The sequence below is a fragment of the Lepeophtheirus salmonis genome, chromosome 2 (assembly GCF_016086655.4).
Source record: "Lepeophtheirus salmonis chromosome 2, UVic_Lsal_1.4, whole genome shotgun sequence".
NCBI lineage: Eukaryota > Metazoa > Arthropoda > Copepoda > Siphonostomatoida > Caligidae > Lepeophtheirus > Lepeophtheirus salmonis.
This window is the reverse complement of record NC_052132.2, coordinates 37,938,892-37,964,477: the sequence shown is the minus strand read 5'-3', so window position 1 is coordinate 37,964,477 and position 25,586 is coordinate 37,938,892. Positions and strand designations below refer to the sequence as shown.

The 25,586-nt window shown below is 32.3% G+C and overlaps 1 protein-coding gene and 1 long non-coding RNA gene across 2 annotated transcripts; both read right to left on the bottom strand.

Annotated features, from left to right (window-relative positions):
• Positions 1-762: 762 nt before the first annotated feature.
• On the bottom strand, positions 763-2,639 carry LOC121113791 (uncharacterized). Its single transcript, XM_040707653.2, has 4 exons — positions 2,324-2,639; positions 2,021-2,267; positions 1,620-1,936; positions 763-1,231 (listed from the first exon to the last, which is right to left on the bottom strand). Exons 1-4 carry the CDS (start codon positions 2,494-2,496, stop codon positions 994-996), a joined length of 975 nt encoding a protein of 324 aa, XP_040563587.1. The 5' UTR covers positions 2,497-2,639; the 3' UTR covers positions 763-993.
• An 885-nt stretch (positions 2,640-3,524) lies between these two features.
• Positions 3,525-5,197, bottom strand: LOC139904821 (uncharacterized). The gene is made up of 3 exons (XR_011779061.1): positions 4,648-5,197; positions 4,455-4,593; positions 3,525-4,392 (listed from the first exon to the last, which is right to left on the bottom strand). It is a non-coding gene; the product is annotated as an uncharacterized lncRNA (long non-coding RNA).
• Positions 5,198-25,586: the final 20,389 nt, after the last annotated feature.

The following is a 25,586-nucleotide window of genomic DNA, read 5'->3' as shown; positions in this document are numbered from 1 at the left end:
TTTGCGAAAAAAATTAGTTTCAAATATAAATTTTTTTACCCTGCTGCAAAATTTGCCAAATGACCTCTTTTTAAGAAAAGAAATCCAAAAAAAAAAATTTTACTTCAATTTTCGTGTAATTTTTTTTTTTTTTTTTGTTCCTTACCAAAAATATTCTTGTCAAATTCTAACATTTCTTAATTTTGGGGACTACAACCCATACAGCCCACCCCCTGAAGATGCCCGTGGTCGAGAGTTTTCAAAATGTGTTGAGTCCAAGGCCCCACCCACTACTAGCTTCTTTATCCACTCTCAACCTCGACTGTCAAAAGAGAAAGGAAACATTTGAAAAAACATATGGTAGCTTGTCTTTTGTATTTCTCTTGCTGCCAAATGTTAATAATTGTTATTTAGAGAATAGTTCTTACTTATTATTTACATAGAACTAATAACCTTATGAATGACACGAATTAAAAAAGAAGACTCTTGGTTGACATAAATTAATTTAAATATCCAAATCCTATGTAATAGCTTTTTCGATTTCATATATGTATATAGAACCAGCTACTTTAAATCGTTCAAGAGTCAATTTATGAAAATTAATGAAAACAGCTTAAAGGAAAATATACTGCAATAATTATTTGAAGAATACACATATAATCCCTACTTAATTTCCAGGGAACTTTTGTGTTGACGGGCCACAATTGTATACCTACTGTATTATATATACTTTAAATGTTGAGACGGTATCTTCTTAAAATTTGAAATACTTTTCACATATTTAACGAGAAAAATAATATATTTTTATACCCTTCACATACTTAAATACAATTAAAATACAGCATTAAAGTTAGTATTTTTATAATTAAACAAAAAATACTGATCAGATAAGTCAAATGCATTGAACTCTTAGAGGATGAAAAAAAGCAAAAACAAAAATGTAGAATTTGTCTGTTGCAAAATAAGAAAATTTATTTTCTGTGATGTTAGTGATCCTCTTTATGGTTTTTTTCTTTACCATAGACGTCTATACCAACTTTGTAGAAGAGGGGAAATGTGCTGATGGCATTGTGGTGCACTTTCACTCAACTGAGGATCACCGTAAATGATCACAAGGAAGAATATGACGTGCCATATCTCTGTAGTGACTCGAAAAATACCATCTGTTATACATACGATGGTGGAATCTTCAGTGACGGACCAACCCTTGAGAATGGGAAGCATGATGACGGTGTGTAAGGCTCGAGGAAGACTAACAAAATAAATTATTATTCATAAACCATTCATTACTTTTGAACAGAGAGATAGGGAGATGTCCTTATAATACTGCAAGTCCAAGTTAAGTCTCTAGTCTTTGTCGACGAGTTAAGTCCAAGTCCTTGTGTATTTTGATCGAGTCCACTTCAAGTCCTCAGAAAATAAAAAATACTTTAAAGAGTAATATATACCCAGTGAAAAAATTGAAATGACAGTCAAAAACTTGTGAGTCTTAGCTTTTGGATTCAAGTCAAGCCTTGAGTCTTTGATTCTGTGATCAAGTCGGATTGCAAGTCTTAAAAATATGGACTCGAGTCCTATTTGAGTCGAAAGTTTCGAGTCCAAATCCCCACTTCCGCTGTTGAAAGGGTTTCAATATTTACCATAAGAATATGTGTGTCCAAGTTATAATGAGGACATTACGAATGGAGGCTCGAACGTTTTTATCTTCTATTTGTTTCAATGACTTTCCCAATTTATAGAGGGGGTAAATCAGGAGAAGGAAGGGGATAATGTCTGGAAGAATGGCGGCAAACAGCATTTGACCAAAGAGAAACCATTCTAGAGATGTGTTCTCACTCATTATGAAATCACATGATACATATCTTGGTGAAACATCAGAATAAATCGCAGGGATCATCCCTGTTGCCCCCTCTACAACGAAGCAGGACATAATTAGCCATGGAAAGCCTTTCTTCAGCTAGTAATAAGTAAAAACATATATATAAAGAAACAAAAATTGATATTTTGTAAATTTATACTTTAACACTCATTTCTTACTTACCTTTTGATCCAAATATTCCTTATCCATCGTCATGGAGTAGTATGCATAGGCCACGAGGCACATGATCAAAAATACATTTACGTGCCGAAGTCCGAATTCAGTAAAGGAAACAAGCTTACAACTAGTTTGCGAAACGGATTTAAGTCCATGAACATCCAATGCTCCCCATAACTTGGGACCGAATCGAATAAGAGTAAAAAATGTTATGAGTCCATAAATTATATCATATCCGGATATGTAGTAACGCCTTAGAAGATGTTGAGAGTGGAATTGAATGAGTATTAATCAATAAAACAATGCTACCTCGTAAAAAGAAGGACAAAGTAAAATATGAATCCAGAGATGGACACAAGAAGAATGATAAGTATGATGATGGAGTTTTCGTAATTATGACAAGGATCATAGCGGGTATTGACTGTGTTTTCTTCTAGAATGAGATCATCTTGTAAAAAATTGTTCTCCAATGTTTCGTTCATATCTTGATTTATGTTGTTTGCTATAAAAACTACTTGAAAATCTTACATGACAAAAAATACACCAAAAAAAAACGAATCTCTACGTCTTAAAAAATGTGTAAGGAAATATTTTACACTTTTTTGTTACTGCTTTAATAAAAGTGTGACTTTATGAAGGGTTGTGGGTGTGTTGTAAAGTTAATGACTTCATTATAATTTTCGATTAGTTTCATATTTCATTTATCGTATAAAATTCAATATATACATACACTTTTAAAAATATATATCTATGTAAATTTAACTAGATATTACAGAATTACGGATGATTTCATATGGAAATAGAATAAAAATAATTTAATATCCCCTTGGAACTTTTTCAATAGAATATCACCCAACCTACCAAAAAATAAAATTAGAATGATTTTTCTTAGAATAATTGAGTGAAAATTACATTTCTTAAAAGGTCATATAGGAACTAAACAAAGAACCAAAATAAAAAATAACAAATCGAGGCCCAAGACTATAGATAATATTCCTAGTTATCCATCCTCAAAAAAAACATCGATCCAGTAATTATCGAACTAAATCAATCAAATAATGGTGTGATTACATTTATCAAGTATAAGAATAAATTTTCTTGGCTTTTATTCAGTATTATATTGTGTTGACACATTACATAAAAGTGTCTTCATGTGGCGTCAATATTTTTGATGTTGGTGATATTGGGGACCTAAGCAATCAAATTTTATAAAAATAAAAACACTTTTCCATTCTGATTAATGAAAATAGTAAACCACTGCCGTGTATTTGGATGTCCAAATTGGACCAACGAAATCCAAAGGACTTGAGCCTTTATTGTCTATCAAAAAACTATAAATTTAGTAAATTTATAAATCAGACCTGAATATGTATTTTAAATGTTTTAAATAATTTACGTAATTTTAGAAATAAATCGACTATTACATTTGCAAAAATAGATATTTTTCTCCAATTATCCTACTTTTTAAAACTGATAATTGTAGCTTTATTTCAGAAATGGCGAGTCAGAAACTGTCTAATTAGTTTGTTTTTTTATTAAAAAATATTTGACATCTTTTTTTTTTAATATTTACTATGAGATTTCATATTAGAATATAACTAAAGTTGATAATATTGTAGAGAAAAACGCGTGCAAGGAGAAGGGGGGAAAGACACATGGTATCATTGTTTAAAATACTGATGTGATTATCATTTGCCTGCTTTATTATGATTTTTGAGGGTATAACGAAAGTATTTATTAGCAAAATGTTTAATGAAGATATACTACGTATAATTGACATCGACGTTTTTTATCCGTTACAGTAGATTTGAAAACGTCACACTCCATGAAATTGTAATTCATTATGAACCTTATTCTCAGAATAATAGCTAATGAAACGACAAAGTAGAGTATTTCGAAATATATTTGAAGTTCCAAGTTTAAAAAAGAAGGCTTTAATTAAATATAATCTACATAATAAAAAATATAGCATCATACATTTATGTTAAATATACAAAATTAAACAATTGGAATCATATAAGTAACAACAAATAATTATTAATAATAAAGTAAATGTCAAAATCATAAAATTAGACAATAAATATACTAATAAAAAACATGTTACAAATAAATCCATCTTAAAGATTTAGAGCAAAAGCTAATTATGTAGTAATGTCCGGCGATATTACTCCTTATTAAGAGCATCAAAAAAGATATTTTCCCCGTTATTTATGCTTATATAACAACATACTATTATGATGAAGGATATACGCAATTGCTAATTATAATGCTACACCCAATGTAACTACCCCCGTTGTTGTGACCATTTAAACAGTTGTATTTGCCTTTTATGAGTTTTCTGAACACCATTTCTTGGAGCCTATCAACCATAGCTAAGCCTTAAGTGATAAAAAAGTAATATTTATTGACTATGTAATATTGGAAAACCTAATGATCATACCCAAGTCTTTAAGCGAAGAAAATAGTATCAGACAAACTAGTTGCGAACTATCCAAAGCTACTACCCCCGTTGTTGTGACCATTTAAGCAGTTTTTTTGCCATTTAATGAGTTGTGTATCTTAATTTTTGATATGTTTAGCTAAAATAGAATCATATTTTATGGTTAGATTAAAAAAAAAAAAAGAATACTTACTGTGAGATAGTACAACATTCAGAGTTCCATTTCGATATTAGTAAATACTTTTTACTGATAACTTAATCGTCATTTGGTGTGGATGACTCAAAACATTTTTAAATGTATTTCTATAAATGACATCAGTACCAAAATCCTCCATTAATTTAATGATGGTTCCTCGTGAAGGGATATGTTTACCCGTGTATTTCTCCATAAATTTTTTGAAGGTAGATAATTAGCAATGGATAAGGGTATATTACATGCAATAAGCAGCTTTGTGAGATCAAAGTTAAGGTCTGACTTGATGTATTCATCATTAACTTGATTTTTGGATGAATATCCATGCTCTTGATATGAAATGAGAATAATGAGTGGCGTGTAATTCTAGACAGGGGACTAAAGGCACATTTATATCGACAAATCCGACAAACCATCTGTTTCTCATCCGGTAAGTATTTTCCAAATTCCTGGGCCTCCATTTTCATAAATCCAGACAGAAGGCGACGTTATTTTAGGCATTGTATTCAGTTCTCTATCGACTATCACCATCTAATATTATATTAATATTGAATAATAAAGGAGGGAATGATAACGTTCTTGATTGATAGAAGAAGATGTATATTATTTAATCAATGATGCCATGCGTATTTATTCTTTTCTCCTCGCACGCTTTTCTATTCTTACCAAAATTATCACCCTTAAATATAACATATTTTTAATAAAATAAGATGCTATAAAATTTTATCTCATTTGGACTACAATTCAGATCCTCGTCTGACATTTTTCTTTTTCCCAGCATAATATTTTTTAAGTTACTATATTATATAAAAATATTTAGTGAATATGTGTACAAATTTTGAGACTCATAGGTCAGTTGCTTGATTAAAAAAATATGAATTCAATAGAAATGATGTTCAAATTTGGAAAACATTACAGACTCTTGGTTGTAACAGGTTATACTGATTTTTAGAAATTTTTCTACTGGGTCATCTCATTTTCTTACAAAGAAACCCGAATAATTTCAAGTGAAGCCCAATATTTGAATGAAACTTAACAAATAGATAGGTAGATCTGGTAGATAGTAAAGAGAGATAAATTTTTTATAGGCTTAAGTCTTATCTTGCTATCCAAATACGCGACAATAATTCAATGTTGAACTTATTTATAAAGGAAGAAATAAATATATTCTTATCCTATTTGTTTGCTTATGCCTCCAAGATGGTCGACTTTCTGAGTGATATTATCATGCGTAAAGATCTGCATCAATCCATTTTCCCTTAGAGTTCATGTTTCCATTTGGATATCCTATCCACACGCTTTCTGATCACCTCTTCATATTATGTCCAAGGGATCTCATCTCTGTCTTTCTCACTTGGTGGAGTACATCTTCTTTAATGGAAGGTTCGTATATTGTGTAGATGCCTTTTTCCACCAAGGTCTGTGATATTGACTTTTGATCTCGTGAATAATTGCCTCTATACTCGTAAATACATAAATTCCTCCAGATCTTCTAGGAAATAATAATATACTGCTAAGAACTAATGAGTTCTTAGCAAAAAAAACAAAAAAAAACAGAATAATCGACTGATAGCCCAAGTGAGGAACAGAAAGAGATCTTATCCTCCATTCAGTGCGCCTTCATTCAAATTCCGAAGTCATTTTCTTCTTCTACTCTGATTCGTCTCTTACTTTAAGAAAAATATTTTATTGCTAAGAGTCCTTCAGTATCATTGATATATATAACGCAGAAATATCTTATCTCAATCACATTGATATCAATTCCATTGAACATGTGGTGTTTGTGACGTGTAATCTATATAGATCCTGGAGCCTTGATTTCTTTATTAATTGTGTGCCTCTTTTGTCATAAGAAAACAATTGGATATGATTCTAGACTCTTAAAGTTAATTTGCCTCTCTTTTCTCGATAGTTTCTGTATGTCAGGAAGATTTTTCGGTCCGCTTTACAAGGGTGAACGGTTGATTTTCAGTGGTGAACGTGGGATATTTAAACAGGGCAAATGCTACAGCATAGATTAAATCTTGCAAGAATATCGTCCAATTGACTGTCTGACCATTATTTTCTTCAGGCAAACATTGGGAAAAATAAAATGAAAAGGAAAAACTCTAGACGGAAAGTCAATGCCGACCTATTCATAAAGGAAGGAGTATAATGGAGTATAAAATGCACGGTGCAAGAATGAGAGAAAATTTTTGAACTATACAATTAAGTCAAACAATTTAAACCTCCTTAAATATTTTTAAAATAATAACGGATGAAGATAATGAACGAGATTATAATATACCATGAAACGGTTACATCGACAGAAAATAAATTATGTTCACAAGTCTTGATGTTCTTAACTCGTATGTATACGTGGTGATGTGTTTGAAAAAAAAAAAAAATGCATGTGTTCTTTATCATGATTAGAAGAAGAAGTTTTTCCTCTCTTTCCTTGACGCAAAGGTGTCAATCAAACTGTCCATGTCTTCATGGAGCACCTTGTCCACCATCACCCTGTCCATGTTCAAGAGGGTGAGGGAGGAGAGCCTCTCCTGGTCCATGGTGGTCCTCATGTGGTTCTTGAGCCGTCTGAGACAGGAGAATGACCGCTCCGCCTCACAGCTGCTGATGGGTATTGAGGCCAGGATAACGATCACCTTGTATAGCTCCGGCATCAGGCGGAACACTCCCGAGCTTATTAACTCCGCAGCAATTTGTGACGAAACCATGTCTTCTGTGTCAATATCTGCCTAGAGAAACATAAATTTTAAACATATAATGCAAAATGAAACATTATAATATTAACCTTGAATTGCTGGAAGATTGCATGGTCTGACTGGAGCTGCTCGAGTTCAAGTCTGTAGTGCTTGGCGACACGCTCAATGACACAGGTCTCCACTTCACTGTCATTGACGATTGCAATGAGATCCATTGTGATGTTTGTATCGTCGGTAACAAATCTGCTCTCAAGCTCTAATACAATCTTATTGATTGCAACATCGAAATGTGTTTCACCGAAGTAGGATTCAGTTGTTCCTTTCCACTTTATTCTCCTTGGAATCTTCGCCTCCTTGAATTCCAAATCAATTGAGTCCTCCTCGTCAAATACTGATTTCATCTCAGACGACTTCAACTCAGCAAGTTTCCAGATTGATTCAAAGATTTTCTCATTCTTAAGATCTTCAAGAGTCCTAATCACTAGGTTGACGTGTTTCCGGGCCTTTGTTAGGTCAACCTTTCTGCCTTGAAGTTCATCTGACAAGCTAGATGTGTGTCTGAGGAGTGTCTTCAACAGTTCAATGCCGAATTCGTGACTAAAGATGCTGTTGAGCAGAGAGGTTGCTGTTGAACTCGACAATGTATCTTTATCTTTTCTCCTTATTATGAGGGTGTTCATGATTCTGACCATCCCTAGAGATACAGCGTGTACAGCATCGTAGCGGAGACTCCAGCGGGTAGCAGACTGGTTCTTCAGGGTCATCACCTTGGCATGCTCCTCATCTTTACTTGTTATCTTCACCGACTTGTAGATTGCTGACCTCTTTGGTGACCCTTCAATGAAGTTGTATAAAATTTGTACTGTCCCCATTGTATTTCTCAACAGGGTTATACCTGAGAGAAGATCCTTGACTACAAGATTGAGGACATGGGCGTAGCAGTGGATGTAGACACACAGTGGGGCTGCTTCCTTCCACCTGGCGGCAAGACCCTTCTTGATGCCGGATATGTTGGAGGCACCGGCCGCGGCCAGGGAGACAGTGCGGGCGGGGTTAAGGCCGAGATCCTTGACAGCCTCGTGAAGCTTCTCAAACAAATATTTACTGTCAGTCTGGGTAACTTTTACAAACTTGAGGAAGCTCTCCTTCTTGACGCCTTCACTCGTCAGATATCCCAGTGACAGACTGAACTGCTCCGTGTTTGACATATCTGATGTCTCATCAACAATCACAGAGAACCAGTAGTCATCATCGCCGGAACAAGTCTTGACATCTTCAATTATATTTTCCGTCACTTTGGATGCTATAATCTCTATCAGCTCATTTTGGTGTCAGGTGAAGTCCATTTGGCAAAACCTGCCCCAGCTGAACCAAATTTTTTTACTTCGGCCTCCAGTTTATCTTTGAGAATATTATTGTCGTGTGAACACAGGGACAAAAGCTCCAAGAAGTTTCCTCGATTGTTTTCATTAGATTCCGTCAACTTTTCTGTTGTTTCGGAATCGCCCCTAAAAGCCAATCCTTGCTTTGCGAGGAACCCAACAGTTTGGAAAAGATACCTCAAATAAGCTCGCCACTTCACGACTTCCTCAGCATGTTGAGATTGAACATGGCCGAGAACCGAGGTATTCTTTCTATTTGATGTGAGGAAATTGATCCACTTTTCCATCGACAGTTTGTGTTTTTTGTTGTTAGAATGAACTTTCAACGAGGAACTGTTTTTCCATGTTTTGAATTCAAATTTCCCAAGGTTGGAAAGGGAAAATTTGGAACAGGCGAAACACTTGGCTGACTTTTCAATCTTGTCATATTCTAGCCACGGGAACTTACGGAACCATTCATATTGAAAGTCTCTGGAGTATTTGTCATCTATCTGAGGATTGTATGTTTGTAACTTGGGCTGTAGAGGATGATCTCTCTCGACTTTAGGCACAGTTTCCCGTTCAGTCTCCACTCTGGTTCTGGTCTGGATGTCCTTCCGCTTTGGCTCCCGCCCGGTAAGTATCAGGTCACCCAGCTGGCTCGTGAAGACGACAGAGTACTCTGGGCCTCCGTCCACAAACTCCATCTCCTCAGTCTTGCTCTTCTCACCTCCCTGGACATTGTCGCTAGTCTCAGAGTCCTCTGCAGAGGGAATATTGTTGTTGTTGACTACAGGGAGCTGCTCGGGAGAGAAGATTGGTCCGATATCGAGATTAGGAAGTCTTATTCCATGAGAAATCCGTCCACTGGGGTAATTTGATGAGTCACCATTCTTTTCTGTGTCTGCAGTAACTTTCTCTTCAGCAGGAGTGGACTTTTCAGATCTTGGTTCAGGCAGTAAGGCCTCAACTGGAGCAGGGTCATCGGGACAGGAGGAGGTAGTGACTGAGGATGAGGATGTAGCAGAGGAAGTTTTCTTAACAGCAAAGTTCAATGTTTTCTGCTTCTTATGATCAATTTTCACTTGATACTTGCAGCTGGGGTCATTCTTATGGAGTTTAACTTTGTGATCATTAAAGTTGTCCTTCTGTATTTCCTTCTGACAGATAGAACAAATCACCAACTCTCTGTTAAAATGCGTTTTCCGCTTCCCGTGATACATTTCTGATAATTAATAAATTACTGCAACAATCCACTCTAAAAAGTACATGACTATTATTTATGTCCTTTTTAAGCAGTAATAATTTAATTTATCTTGTATTCAATCAAAAAATTTCTTACACTTAAATATTTCAAGAGTACTCCATACGAAAAATGTTGTGTGCGTCTTTTTTTTTTTGATGTAAAGTACTTCACATTTGCAACCAGTAACGTTAAACGTAATATCTAACTCAAATATCCACTCAATGTGAAGTACTTTAAATCCATACGAAAAATGTTGTGTGCGTCTTTGTTTTTTATTTTTGGCTGTAAAGTACTCTTGAAATAATTGCAGTAATTTATTAATTATCAGAAATGTTTCACGGGAAGCGGAAAACGCGTTTTATATTCAAAGGTTCAATCATTTATATTTATAAAATGACAGGCAATATTTGAAAGAGATATTACGGTAAATTACAGGATTTGAATTCAAATTTCTGCGATGAATTGAGATACCCGAGAGTGTTAACTGTAGTTTAAAACCTCCGTTTTATCTATCTGACTTAATTTGGCCCCAATATTGTTTTAGAGATATAATTTATTAATTTACTAATTCTATAAATGTGCCCGTGAATTTTGGCTACTTTAAGTACAATTTGTGGTGCTTCCAAAGGATTAATCAGAATCATTTTTCCATTTAAATGAACTATAATTTGTTGGAAAATGTATTCCATGTTCAATTTTGAGAAAAATTATCTAGCTTCCTTTTGGGTGGACGTGCTACAAATATGTAATTTTATTATAATGACTCAGTACTATTATGAGTTGGTCATAAGTTACATATATATAATAGATTTTAATAATTAATTATGACTTAATTCATCTATATTTACATACCTATATGATTGGTGGACGGTTGAGTAAGGTTTTTTTTTTTTTGGTCCGCTGAAGCGGACAAAGCGCAATACTGACGTACGGCCCTGCCTGTACCATCTCTACTCCTAGCCTGTATATGTCTCCTCCTGGTGTATCAAGTATCCTACTTTTGGTTAGTTTCCAAAACACCGATAAATGGCTATTAATTATTGCACTATATCAAAAATACACTGGAATTATTTGTCTTAGGTAACTACCTATGTCATGTTGCCCGGGCGTTTAATTATCTTTTAATTTGTGAAACTTATGTCATTCTAAAAACATAAATGATTTTTGTTTAACATGTATCCTCACTCTTGCAATGCGTATTCTATTCTGCTAATAAGTATATTTATTTCTGTATAAAAAAGTCTCATTTCATTTTGTATATGTATAAGGTCACTAATTATAATTTATTTTATTTTTTATTAATAACTTCTGTATATATCGTATCATTTGTTATTTTAAATTTGTCTGATTCTCTGCATATAACTTTTATTAAAATTAAAACTTACTATTACAAACATTCATTATAATCATTTTCATAAATTATCTTAATAATGTTTACTATTTTAATGTAACAATAAATTCAATTAAAGTAAATACTAATTATATTATATATATTGAAATTCCCTACTCATCGTTAATGGATCTCTTCAATGTCTCAATTTAGGAATCTCCTTCGCAAGGAAGGAGTAGTTCTTCTCTCTTGATATGGATGATCAAGTTAGAAGTGTTTTTCTTCTATTTCCTCTATCTGAATTTGGTGAATCTGCTCTTGGAGAACATATCTGAAGAATTTCCGTATTTTCATTTCACGAACAATACTTTCCCTAATTTTCGCAGTTGTAAGTTAAGTTGTATCTGGATTTACGAAAAACGAAGAACAACGACCTGAATTGGCTCAAAGGGGTCTTAGCTTCAAATGGTGTGCAAGGTCTTTTTCTCAAATTCGTTTCTTTGGGTAAAGACTATGGCGTGCTCCATGGATTCGAACATGTAGAATAGATGTGCGATTTAATTAAGATAAGAATAAGCCTTTTTAGTGTATTTTATGTTTTATAGGATAAAGATAGATTTCATTTCTACACAAAACTAGTGTATTTATTTATGTATAAAAATGTATCATTATATTTTTTAAATATAAATATAATTTACATTTGTCCCTAATAATTAATTTGTTGAATCCATTTGTAATATTTAATATTAATAATTTATATATCGTATCATTTGTTACCATTAATTTGTTTAATTTTCTGTGTATAACTTCTATTAGAATTTGTAATTAATATTTTTTGTAATAGTTAATCGTTTTTTCATTTTTTTTTTTACCCATACTTTTTTAACTTAATATACATACGCTATAATACTTTATTTTATCAATTTATTAGTAATCTACTGCTACCGTTAAAGTGGTAGCCGTTAGTTTTTGATTACTCATTGTATACCATATCATAAATGCGACATTAGGGGAAGAAATTAAGAAGATTTCAATGTAATAGATCCATAATATAGAAATATGATTGTATTTTTTATGAATTCCACTAAGTAAATCTAATTATTCCTGAATTTGAAAATTTCAACTACTTTTTATATGAACTGTTTTAGTGTTATTTGAAATATAGCACGTAATTACCTTTATTGTATCAAGCAACCTTTCCTCATAATCATTGGGCAGTTAGCCAGATGTCAAATACACAAACAGCTATTTACTTCCAGACTATCAATGTCCTATTATTTATCTACAATTTTGAAAATGATTCACATATATCTATAAATATACTCATAATATTAAAATCCTAAGCCAAAGTTTTCTTCATAGAAATAATAAGATGGACAATATATATATATATTTATTTATTTAAAGAACGAGGGATCGACAAGAAATTGTATTCATGTCCTTTTGGAAACGTAGCATAAGTATTGATAGGTTATACTTTGTTTATTTATAAAAAAGAATCAATTATGAAGTAGCCACGACATCGTATCGATTCAGAGGAGGGAATCCACATCGACAACAAAATACATAGGGTATTTTTGTGTTAGTGAAGTAACGCCGTTATAGAAGATTATCATTTCTATAGCAGAATCACGTATCCTCCAAAACCATTGCATCACAGGCAGCTGACATTTAAAAAAAACCTTAATCAATGGTACCATATGTATCTCTCCCCCTCCCCTTTCCTCGCACTCCTTCGGTGTCCAGCCTTATCTATAAGTATAGTTGATAATATTGTAGAGAAAAACGCGTGCAAGGAGGAGGGGGGGAAAAAGACATATGGTATCATTGTTTAAAATACTGATGTGACTATCATCTGCCTTCTTTATTATGATTTTTGAGGGTATAACGAATGTATTTATTAGCAAAATGTTTAATGAAGATATACTACGTATAATTGACTTCGACGTTTTTTATCTGTTACAGTAGATTTGAAAAAGTCACACTCCATGAAATTGTAATTCATTATGAACCTTATTCACAGAATAATAGCTAATGAAACGACAAAGTAGAGTATTTGAAATATATTTGAAGCTCAAAGTTTAAAAAAGAAGGCTTTAATTAAATATAATCTACATACTAAAAAATAAACCATTAAACATTTAAGTTAAATATACAAAATTAAACAATTAAAATCATATAACTATTAATAATAATAAATTATAAATACAGAATATTGAAATAATAGATTGATCCAGATAATTTTTTCTTGTTCTAACATCGGAATTCAGTTAAATATGTCATAACTTTAGGTTGCAATACACAAGCGAGACGTGGAGTTTAATCAAAAAGATAATCACCCCTCTTCTTCATGTGAAAGTTGCTATATACAATTGTGCACAGGATATATATATCTCTACCGATGAGATCTAACTAATTATTAATAATAAAGTAAATGTCAAAATCATAAAATTAGACAACAAATATATTAATAAAAAAATGTTAAAAATACATTCATGGTAAAGATTTAGAGCAAAAGCTAATTATGTAGTAATGTCCGGCGATATTACTCCTTATTAAGTGCATCAAAAAGAAAAATTAACCATGCTTATATAAGAACATATCATGAAGGATACACACAATTGCTAATTATAATACTATACCCAATGCAACTACCCCTGTTGTTGTGATCATTTAAGCAGTTGTTTTTGCCTTTTATGAGTTTTCTGAACACCATTTCTTGGAGCTTATCAACCATAGCTAATTAATTTAATGATGGTTCCTTGGGAAGGGATAGGTTTACCCGTGTATTTTCTCCATAAACTTTACGAACGTAGATGATTAGCAATGGATAAGGGTATATTACATGTAATAAGCATCTTTGTGAGATCAAAGTTAAAGTCTGACTTGATGTATTCATCATTAACTTGATTTTATAGATGAATCTTGTTATGAGATGAGGATAATGAGTGGCATGTAAGACAGGGGACTAAAGGCACATTTCTATCGATAAATCCGACAAGCCATCTGTTTCTCATCCGTTAAGTATTTTCCAAATTCCTTGGCCTCCATTTTCAGAAATCCACACAGAAGATGACGTTATTTTAGGCATGTTATTCAGTTCTCTATCGACTTTCACCATCTAATGTTATATTAATATTGAATAATAAAGGCGGGAATGATAATGTTCTTGATAGAAGAAGATGAATATTATTTAATCAATGATGCCATAAGTATTTATTCCCTTCTCCTCGCACGCTTTTGTATTCTTACCAAAATTATCAACTTTATCTATAAGGAGTTTAACTTGTATACATACATAATACATATATAGAAGTTAACAAAGTTAATAGAAATACATGGGTATACCATAACACGTGTACGAATGATGTTTGACTTTCAGCACACTTTATAATATTGACGTCATAATGTATGAGTTGTTGCATGTTTTGTCAAAAATCTGTCTTTTTTTCACAGCAGTACGTATGATACATTAAATTGAAAATTGTACCAATAGTGATGACATAGACTATGATTGGTTGTTATTTTTTGTCAAAATCTGTGTGTTGCCCAGCAGTCGATATGATACATCAAATTGAACATTCTAGTATGCCTAATTACATGATTGTCTAACCCAATGTAAATAGAGCTACAAGGTTAGACCATCATGTAATCGAGCTTACTCAAAGTTTCAATCTGATGTATTGTACCAACTGCTAGCCAAGACAGGCAGATTTTGACAAAACACGCGACCACTCATAGTCAATAACGTCACTATTCCTAGAACTTCCAATTTAATGTATCGTACCGACTGCTGGGTAAAAAAAACAGATTTTGTCCAAACACGCAACCACTCATCTACTATGATGTCAATATTAAAATAATGGTGGAAGTCAAACATTAGTCGTACACGCGTTATGGTACAGCCTTGTATTCCTATTAACAAAGGTGAAAATACAGTGGGGAATGGAAATGTTTTAAAAAAGAAACCGAAAATCAACATGGTAACCATAAGAATTTGAAGAATTTCATGGAGGAGAGAAAGAATAATCCTTATGACATTTCATTATATCAATTCTGACAAGAGAGGAAGGAAAAAAGGATATAAACTATGATATTTGCTAGTACTAATTCGATTTCGATCCACAATTCTACTCTGACTCCAACAAGGACACACACGAAAGTTCAAACAGGTTTTGAATATACTTGAATCTCTTTAGGAAAGGATATTTACTACTCAGGAATTAAATAATTATCACAACTGCTAAGGAAAATAACATTCGTTATCTTTACTACCAATTACAAATTAACGGGCCAGTTAAAAAACACAGCGGATTTACATATACAAATAATCGCCTACTTTAAACCTTGATAACTTGAAGACGACATTATCAAATAAAAAACCTGTTACCAAATAGGAAAGCTATTCTCGTCAGCTGACAATACGTAGTTCAGTTAGCATCATGTCGTCATCATATGAAGAGATAAAGAGCTATAAGTGGAACGAGGAGCTTTGGAGGTCCGCCGTAGTCATGGCATTGGTTAATAATGGAGGTGAAAATCTCCAATTCAACGATTGCTTCAACCTTAGGAGTGAATTTACGGACTGTTCAGCGTATCCGTAAGAAGCTAGAGGACACCTGGGATGTTGATGCCACCATAAAGAGGTCACCCAAGGAGGAGGGCACCGACAGGAAGGTCAGGGACACCGACTTTGTCGACAAGGTGAAGAAGATGGTTGAGAATGACCCTACCAGGTCCATGAAGGCCGGAGACAGGCCCTGGGTGTGGCAAAAGGACTCAGCACCCTGCCATGTGTCCAAAATCTCCATGCAGTGGTTAACGGAGAACTGTTATCACGTCGTAACCAAGGATTTGTGGCCTTCTAACTCTCCCGACCTTAATCCTTTGGACTATTTTGTCTGGGGCTATGTCGAGAAACATACCAACAGACATCCCCATACCACCAAGGCCAGCCTGATGGACTCCATCAAGGAGGTATTCGGCAACATGTACAATGAGATGGTCAGAGGCCGTATTGAGGCCGTTATTGATGCCAACGGTGATTATATCGAATGAATGGCTACTCTATACTTATATGCTCGTCATAGTTTTGATTTTCAATAAAAAAGTTGAAAAATGTATATTTTTTGTTGTTTTTGTAGAAAAATATTTTGGCGACAATTTGATCCCCGTGCCCTTTATGTCTAGCATTAACCTTGGAAATTAAGATACTTTGTTTTTTAATAAAAGGACTACATTTCCGGGAGAGAAGAAAATAAGTTGCGTAGATGTTTAAAATATAAACTTCCGTGAAAAAATTAATTCAAAAGATTATTATTATCTCCTAATCTTGTACACTAAGTAGAAAAGCCTCATTGACTTCAATGTAATTAAATGCCTAACAGTAAAGTGAGGGAGCAAAGGTAGTGGGTGATAAATCAATTATTTTGTAGTTGATGAATTGTAATGATGAAAAATATACTATTGGATCATAAAAAACTAAAAGATTCAAAACGAATATGTAATAAAACGCAATGAAAGTATATAATAATAGCACGTCATTTCCTTTCCGAAAATATCCTCATATTATATAGGAACATAGCTGTACATGAATTTTTTGATTGTCGTACGGTAACACTCAACGTCATCATTGCATCAAGTCATTTTATTATGTCTGTGAAATTTGAGATTTCAAAGCTTCTCATAACAGTTTTTAAAGGTATGTAGGTGCATATTATATAAATTTTTCATATTAGATGTTGTTTTTGTTGGAGAATTAAGTTATTTTATAAATACTTAAAGCTCCTGGATTTACAAAGAAAAATACCTTCCACATTAGTAAATATAAAGTAATAATTACGTCGTATTCCATTTTATATGCCATACATTGCAAAGTAATTTTGAATATTTTCATTATTGAAGATGGATTAATCAATAGTGATACAAAATTAATAAAAGATACAGCGAATCCAAATCCTTATTTATCAAAAAAAAAAAACAAAGTAACATAATAATCAATATGACATTTATTTCTTGTCAAATATATTAAATTGAGTACTTGGTTGTTTGTCTATTAGACTCAACTTTTCTCCGCCATCTTGCGACTATGAATGTGTTGCTATTTCCTGTTTTCTAGACTCAGTTTCTCTGCGCCATCTTGCAGCTATGAAGGTTTATTTGATTGTTCATTCCCTACTAGGGTGTGAGTGTTGTTAACTTCGTTGATTATCAATTATACATAATTTATCCTCCCCATATTGCAGTTATTCAAGTTTTGTTAGTTCGTTTCATATCAGAAGAGAGGACTTAAACTCAAGACTTGAGACTCAACTTGGACTCGACCCATAAAGACTGGATACTTGATTTGGACTCAAAGGATAAGGCTTGATACCAAAAAGGGAAACTCGAGTAACTTTTTCATGACTCATGATTTGACTTAAATTTAACTTAATTTTCTTGAGACTTGACTTGGACTAGATATTTAGATATTTTAATTCTCGTGCTTGACTTGAAACGTACACGACTGTACTGAAAAATCCTCGAACGTGTTATAATAACCTTCTCCAATAAACTGACTTTAGTTCATTGACTACTAGTCCAAGAAATTAATAGTTGTGATATTAAGATTATGAGTTGAGACTTACTTGTTACAAGAACATGTCTGCTTGTAACTTGACAGGATTTGAATTCAATTTTCAGAAACAAATTTAACGTGTATAGATGAATTACTCTTCAAAGTATATCTTATAGAGATAATAAACTTAGCTAACTCAGAAAAAGTTGCAAAATATTATCAACCAATTATATGATAGTTAACAATAGAGGGTTGATTATGACCTGCATTACTTTAGATTTATTAGAACCAGGCTTGTTGAGGTTTGAAGATTAAAAATAAATTGCGTCTACACGCACTTTTACATATAAAACTCTCCAACGATTTCTCAGTGTAACTCTCTGTCTTTCATAACACTCAGACGTATTTTACATTATTCTTGAATGTTCACTGCTCAAGAATTAAAGAATAATAAAGCAGCTTTGGAAAATAAAACACTGATCAGATTGCCAACTCAAAAAATCTCACCCGAATTTTATGTCATATTTTCTACAACTCTACCAATAATATTTTTTTATTATTACTTATGTAATATGTGAATGTGTCCTTTGCGATGCACAAGAGCTCTGAGGAGCCCCTGATAAGAAAAATGTATTAAGATATGAACATTCACGCAGTGCACTAGTTTGTTTGTTTACTAGACTCGGGCTCTATGCGTCATCTTGTGGCTATAAACTTTTTATTAGTTTGTTCATGTCGTATAGGAATAAATTAAAAACTGAAACAAAATTTATCAATTTTCAATATCCCGGATTACACATATTTTTAACACTTTTTTATGACTATGTAAATGAAATAATCAAGTTGTTAGTCCATTGTAGAATTTGAAAAAAGAGTAATAAGAATGATGGTAAATAAATTAATATTTTTTAGCTCGAGTATTTACAAAATGACGCTTGCAATTCCATGTTGTATTCAAAGTGATGATTGTGGCAAATAAATACACATAACAAATTATTAATAACAATTTAATTCATGCTTTTGTTGGCTCAAAAAATATTTTATGAGCAATCATGTGAATTAAAAGACCATTAAGTGATTAAAAACATTTTGGTGTAGCTTTGTAAGGCTTCATACATTCAATTTTTAAGTATTTACTAGAAGAAGCCAAATAAGTTGTTTTTTTTCCCTGACATCTCGATCTTAATAGTAAATTCGAACACTTTATGACAGAATAAACTTAATTAAAGTAAATTTTTGGTAATGGGAATTATTTTTTCCTTTCATGAAAATACGAGTCTATATTTATTTTACTAGAGATTCAATATTTCAAAAAATCATACTTTCTTCGAACAATTTGAAGCTCTTTTTATAATTTATCTAGAATTGAATTTATACTCTGAAGTAGACTTTTTTTTAACCCTTTTTGCTATTCTTTTCTCTATACAGTACGTCTTGGACTCAGATAGAGTTTCTATGCGATCCTTAGCTAAAGTTATACTCCGAAGAGAGGAATGGCCCGTGAATCAGTATTGAAGGAACATATGAAATTAATATTATCTCACAACACCCGATGAAATTTGATTCTTTTCCGGGACAGAATTGGAAGTACGTAGAACTCATAAGAATCTCAAGATCTGCGTTCCCAGCTAATGAGGGATGTTACTCTTTCTAATTTCGTTTTTTTTATAATAATGAATAACATAGGGGGATGGGGGATACTGTCCGAGGGATAGTTGTCCAGGACCCGTTTATTTTATTTGTTCATTACTAAACTACATACAGTCACGCCACCTTGTGGATATTTTTTTAGTTTGCTCATGCCTCATTGTAACCATGGGACTGTACAGTTTTATGAAGAAGTTCTCATATTTTCTTTACTTCATTAAATATAAAGAACTTTTTCACTCTAAATACTACTTACTTCTGTAGTTTCTGACTTTTGGAGTCTTGATTCAATGATCTATATGATACCCAGGCTTGTGAACAGAACGATGAACTAATTTTTTTTGAAGGGTGAACGCTAAAAAGAATATTTTAGCGTTTTATTCCAATAGGACTTACAAAGAATTCAAGAAATCCAAGTTTTTATATATTTTTTCTTACTTTTTAAATATGATATAAAGGTGATAAAGCAAAGAATAACGCTTTATGACAGTGGCACAGGGGAGGGGGCTGAGGAGTCACTTTTTGAAGGCTTTTATCCAGCATGAAAACTTCTAATACTCTACCTTAACTCGTACAAATGAGGAGTATTCAAAAGTACTGTGAATTTTCAAATTTCTCGGGCAACTTACATTTGTATGGTCAGTTTTTAAAATGTTCGTACACTCGCCAGGAACATATATTCACTGTGTCATCTTTATAATATGTTTAGTTTGTTTGTAAGAGGCATAACGGTTACAAGTTTATTACGTGTTTGACGATTTTTTGCTATTGAAAAACATGGATAATAGAATTTGCTTCAGATTTGTTGTAAAGAAATAGATTAAGAACGCCAAAACGATGGAAAGCTCGACAATGTCATACAGTGAAACTGTTCTGAGTAAAAAAAAATGTTTACAAGTGGCACAAACTCTCCCAAGATGGCTTGGAAGATGGTATTACAGTTTTGCTATCGTGACGCAGTGTATCTGGAGTTCTTACCATATGATTGTACGGTCAATAAAGAGTTAAAGCTATGCACCGTTTACGAGAAGCAATAGGAAAAAAACGTCCGGAGTTAAGGGGGGAAAAATCATGGCATTTGCATAATGATAATGCTGCCTTAGTTGTGAGAAATTTTTGCCCAAAAACAACACCACAATCATGTCTCAGCAACTATATTGGCCAGATTTGGGCGCATGTGACTTTTTTTTTGTTCCAAAAACTGGGGATACCTATAAAAGGACGGAGATTTGTAAGGATTGAGGAGATAAAGACTGCATCGTTAGAAGACCTCAAGGTTATACCGAAAAGTGCTTATGAGAAGTGTTTTGATTATTGATAAGAGTGTTGGCACAGGTGTAATGTATCTAAGGGCGATTATTTTGAATGGGACAACATAAATATTGATGAATAAATAAATATTTTTCCTAAAATTAGAACGTCACCTTACTTTTTGAACATATCCCGTAGGAACTTAACCAGTTGAATAATTCTGAATCAGGGGGCCAAGGATCATCATTTGAGCGTGAATGTAAGCAAATAGTCTACTAAAAATAATAAATTATGTTCTTACTTGTTGTGAGGGCAACAAGTCAGAGTTTATCATAATGACTTAAGTACGGAATCGAGTCCTATGGCTCTCCTAAATCAGTTCTGAACATAAGAACTCTGAAAAGGTGGATACGAATGCAGCTCTGAGCTCAGGAACAAGTTAGGTCTTTCATGCTATAGTCTTTGAAGTTCAAATACAAATTAAATCTCAAGTCAATGGAAACATATATTAATTTATAGTAGATAATGCATGTGTAAGCTCAAAAATATATATTATCCGCAAGATAGTATGACAGTCTGTTGTATGTTGTTAAAAAGCATGACACTTACTAACAATAATTTTCACAGGGTCCTCTATCTAAGTAACATGCACCTATAATAAATGTTAAAAATAATATATTTCAGTGAGTTATATTATTTTCCGCAAGACCCCTCTTTGTCATATTTTTTACAAACAAATATCAGTAAACAACGCTCATTCTCCATTAGATACACATATGAAGAGTCTTTATTTTTAAATATTCATCAGAAGCACGATACTTACAAAATAATATGAACAACATTTTTATGTTTCTAAAAAATTAATAAAAAAAATGATTTTCACTGGTCTCAATCCATCCAAGTCTTTGTTATCTTCTAGGTTTCGATCACTCAAACCCTTGTTCTCAGGGGCGTCCGCAAGAATTGGACTGGAGGGGCTGTAACTTCCCCCAAAAAAAAATGTTTTTTTTGAAATTTTTTTTTGTCCAAAAAAAATTTAATTTCTTACAAACTGTGGATTTTGAATTTTATTTTAATTAACTTTTTGTGGATACCTGTATTTTATATTTTTTTTCGAAAAAATTTAATTTTGGAAATTTTTTCGAAAAAATTTGACTTTTCAAATTTAAAAAAAAAAAAAAATTTTCAGTTTTTTTTTTTCAGATTAAATTTAATTTTTCAATTTTTTTCCAAAAAAAATTTCAATGTTCCAAAAAAAATTTCAAAAGAATGTGATTTTTCAATTTTTTTCTATAAAAAATTTAATTTTTGGTTGTTTAATCTACAAAATTCCAAAAACCAAGTCCCCCTCTCCTCTCAAAAATAAATATATTTCTGCAGACACCCCTGGTTCTTAACTTGATTTCGTAGAAGGTAGTATTGACTACAACGCTAATTATTATACCCCAACGAAAAAAAAAAATTGCTATGGCTTCTATGATAGCCATAGCCGACAATTTGAGTACGTACCCTCAATGAGTTTAACTCTATATACAGTTGTAAAAAAAAGAAAAACATGTATCTCAAATTGAAAAGGTGAATTCATTCTCCAATTTTTTCTTCTTATTCTTCTTTATGATTCATATTGTGGCTTCGACTTACACTCTAGACCGACTTATATGCCCAGAAAATACGTCCTGTAATTATCATTACTCATATTCCTTAGAGTAAGTATTTGGATTCAGCCTTCTCTCTTTGGAAAGTAAACATAACTAATAACACAAACACTATAAAATTTCATAAAAATGATAGTCTTAGACAAAGATGACTTGTGATAGTATTTATTTAGCTTATGATAACATTAGGTTTCCTTGAATTTTGAAAGAAAACTATATTTGTTGTATATATTTGATATTATAGAACAAATTTTTTAATTGATGGGCTCTGTTTTGACATATGATATAACCCGTATCTATATACCCTAATTATAGCACCATGCATCAATTAACATTACTTTTGGCATTGAATTATGTACCACATGAATTCTATTGCATTGTTAATCCATTGGGAACGACATTTTTGCACATTATCAGAGTATATGTATAGAATCAAATACATATAATCCCAAGCAAATATGTCTTTAAATAAATAATACGAATTTTATTTGAGTACATAAAGTTATCAAGCAATATGTATTATAACCCCACCGATATATCCGCAAGTATATTTATAGACAGTTTGATATACATCAGTAATTGGGAAAAAACTTTTCGATTATTATTATTATTTATCTTAATTATTGAGAGATAAATGTTCCTAAAATCAGCTGATGCAAATGTAGGAAAAGTCAATAAAGCTGCAAGTCCTCACCTCTGGTAAAAAAAGGCCCAAAGTTTACTGTTAATTAGCCAATTCTTTTCAACTTAGGGATTATTTTTCATTGGCAGAGAAGTGTTCATTACAATTCAACCAATCAATGTTCAGAACACTGATAAGGGCGTCAAAAGCAGAAAAATAAACAGTTGAGGACAAAATAAAGTGTAATTTAGTCATTTAAATAATTTTTAAATTGCTTAACCTTTGAAAGGCTAGACGTAACTGGACTAATCATTTTTAAAATTTTATTTTTCTCATTTCTATCCATCATGAAAATTATTCGATCATATATTGTTCAAAAATTAATTTTGCATAAAGTCCCAGGCTTAAGTACAATGGTCATTCATGAAACAAAACACCTTTGTACTATAAAAAAAAAACACAATTAATCCTCAATTTAACACTAGAAGTACATTAATTTTTTTATACCTTAATTGGCCTAGGTGTCAAAAATGACACCTATTATAAAAGTACAATAAATTTCGATATTTTTTAACAAGATTAATAAACATGGCTTTAAAAAAATAAAATGCCTCTTAGAAAAAAAGTTATAGAATTCATTTTCTTATTATCTGGACAGATGTGACGAGAAAAATTATATATAGAGGGATCAGAGTGGTTATTGGACATACATGGGATTTTATGTGATTAATTGATTTTCTAGGTTTTCGGGTCGATTAATTAGTTACCATTTTCTATACCCGAATAATATAATGGTCCTAAAAGAGAAACATCGGTTGGCAGCGATAGAGGAGCCCTACTTTCACAGGGGAGGGCATTTGGAAATTTTACCACTCCTACACTACTGATTTAATAAAGAATATATTCTAACCCTCTATGAGGAGAATTTAGGATCTTTTATTTTTCACATCATCTTTCGGTTTTAGAGCCTGCATATCATTTGACGTAGGCGAATTAATTTTAAAAGTTTTTGAAAATAAATTTTGTTTCTTTTTTTGGTTTGGCCCCACTTAATATATTCACCGTAGGAGGGCCATAGGCCCTGTACGACCCCTCCCCCAACTCTGTTGATCCCTAATGTGTACAATGTACCTACAATAATTGTAACATATAAATTTATTGCCTCATATTTCTCCAAAATAAGATAATGATTGTGTGTACGGAAGATACCTACTACATTTTTCAGCCATTAAGATTAGACAAAGGATATAAGTACCAGCATAGTACTTGTTATGTATAATTTGAATACCAATTTTTTGATGGTACAAATAAGTATACTCATACTGCAAGTCACAGGCCTTGTAAACATTATCATAATCGAACGTTATAAACTACTTGAACTCAAACGAAATTTTAATTAATTATCTAATACTACCTATCGGTGAGATGCAAGCTCAACTTGTAGATTCCCTCGTCCAATGTTCTCTCAGGATTAACATTCTTTAATTTATCATAAATTCTCCACAAATACTTTGAGTCTGAGATAAAAATCGGTTTTGGTGTTGCATTGAGGGTGGGCATTAGAAAAATCATAGACACGGCCCTGGCGGTAAGATTGTAAAAATGTATTCACAAACTATTCAAACTCTTTAATTTATCTTTGCATTGGGTACAAAGCCCACAAAAAGACAAACACAGAGAAATTTCACCTTGGAATGAATCAAAAAAGTTAAACCATATTTTTGTCAAGATGCAAGATTCAGTCCTTAATCATGGATATGTGTCCTTATTCAATATATAGGTGCTCCAAGATAATAACAAAAAAAAAATATTCATACAAGTTATTTGATTTTGAGATGCTTTATCTTGCCAACCAATTAACGAAATTTAATAATTGATAATGATGTTTTTTTTTTTCTGAAAAATAACCATAATTATGAATTAGATATATAATTGCATAAAATATGAATTCCATTTTGCTAAATGTCAAGGAGATATTTATCCCAGATGTACAAATGTATACACATGCCTATTAAAGTTTCCATGTCGGGAAGTCTCCCAATGAACATGCTAATTACATACATTTTTAATTGCTTGACCACATGAATATATAATCTGTCTTATTCATAGCATTCCATTGAAAATAGCGACAAAATGTACTTTGTCATCAGAGAGATCGGTTAGAGTACTCAAGTTCTCTAAAAAAGACATCTTAAGTCAGCTGTCGCTAATGGGTTAATTTTTATTGTTGTGATCTCATAACAATAAAAATGATTTGTTAATATGTAGTAGTGATATTCGGTATTTCGGTAATAAATTTTTGGGATAATCCCCTCTCCCAATCACCATAAACAAAAATCCTCAGGATGTAAGTGTATGTGAATTTTTGTTTTATATTTTTAGTAGAAAATGTATCAAAATGAACCAAAATATCGATACTTATTTTGGTAGAGGAATCAATAAGAAAATATTGGTATCATGACAATACTAGTCGGTGGAAAAAAATGAATATATATACAAAATTATTTATAAGACTTGTCAAATCAAAAGAAACTTAATTTAATATTATTAAACCCCACTTTTTCATACA

What these genes read in the sequence shown, in the direction of transcription:
- LOC121113791 (XM_040707653.2), bottom strand. Translation starts at nt 2,496, where the DNA reads ATGAACGAAACATTGGAGAACAATTTTTTACAAGATGATCTCATTCTA. An exon ending in TTTGTCCTTCTTTTTACGAG is followed by an intron (nt 2,268 to 2,323) that starts GTAGCATTGTTT and finishes ACATCTTCTAAG; the next exon opens with GCGTTACTACATATCCGGAT. An exon ending in AGGAATATTTGGATCAAAAG is followed by an intron (nt 1,937 to 2,020) that starts GTAAGTAAGAAA and finishes ACTTATTACTAG; the next exon opens with CTGAAGAAAGGCTTTCCATG.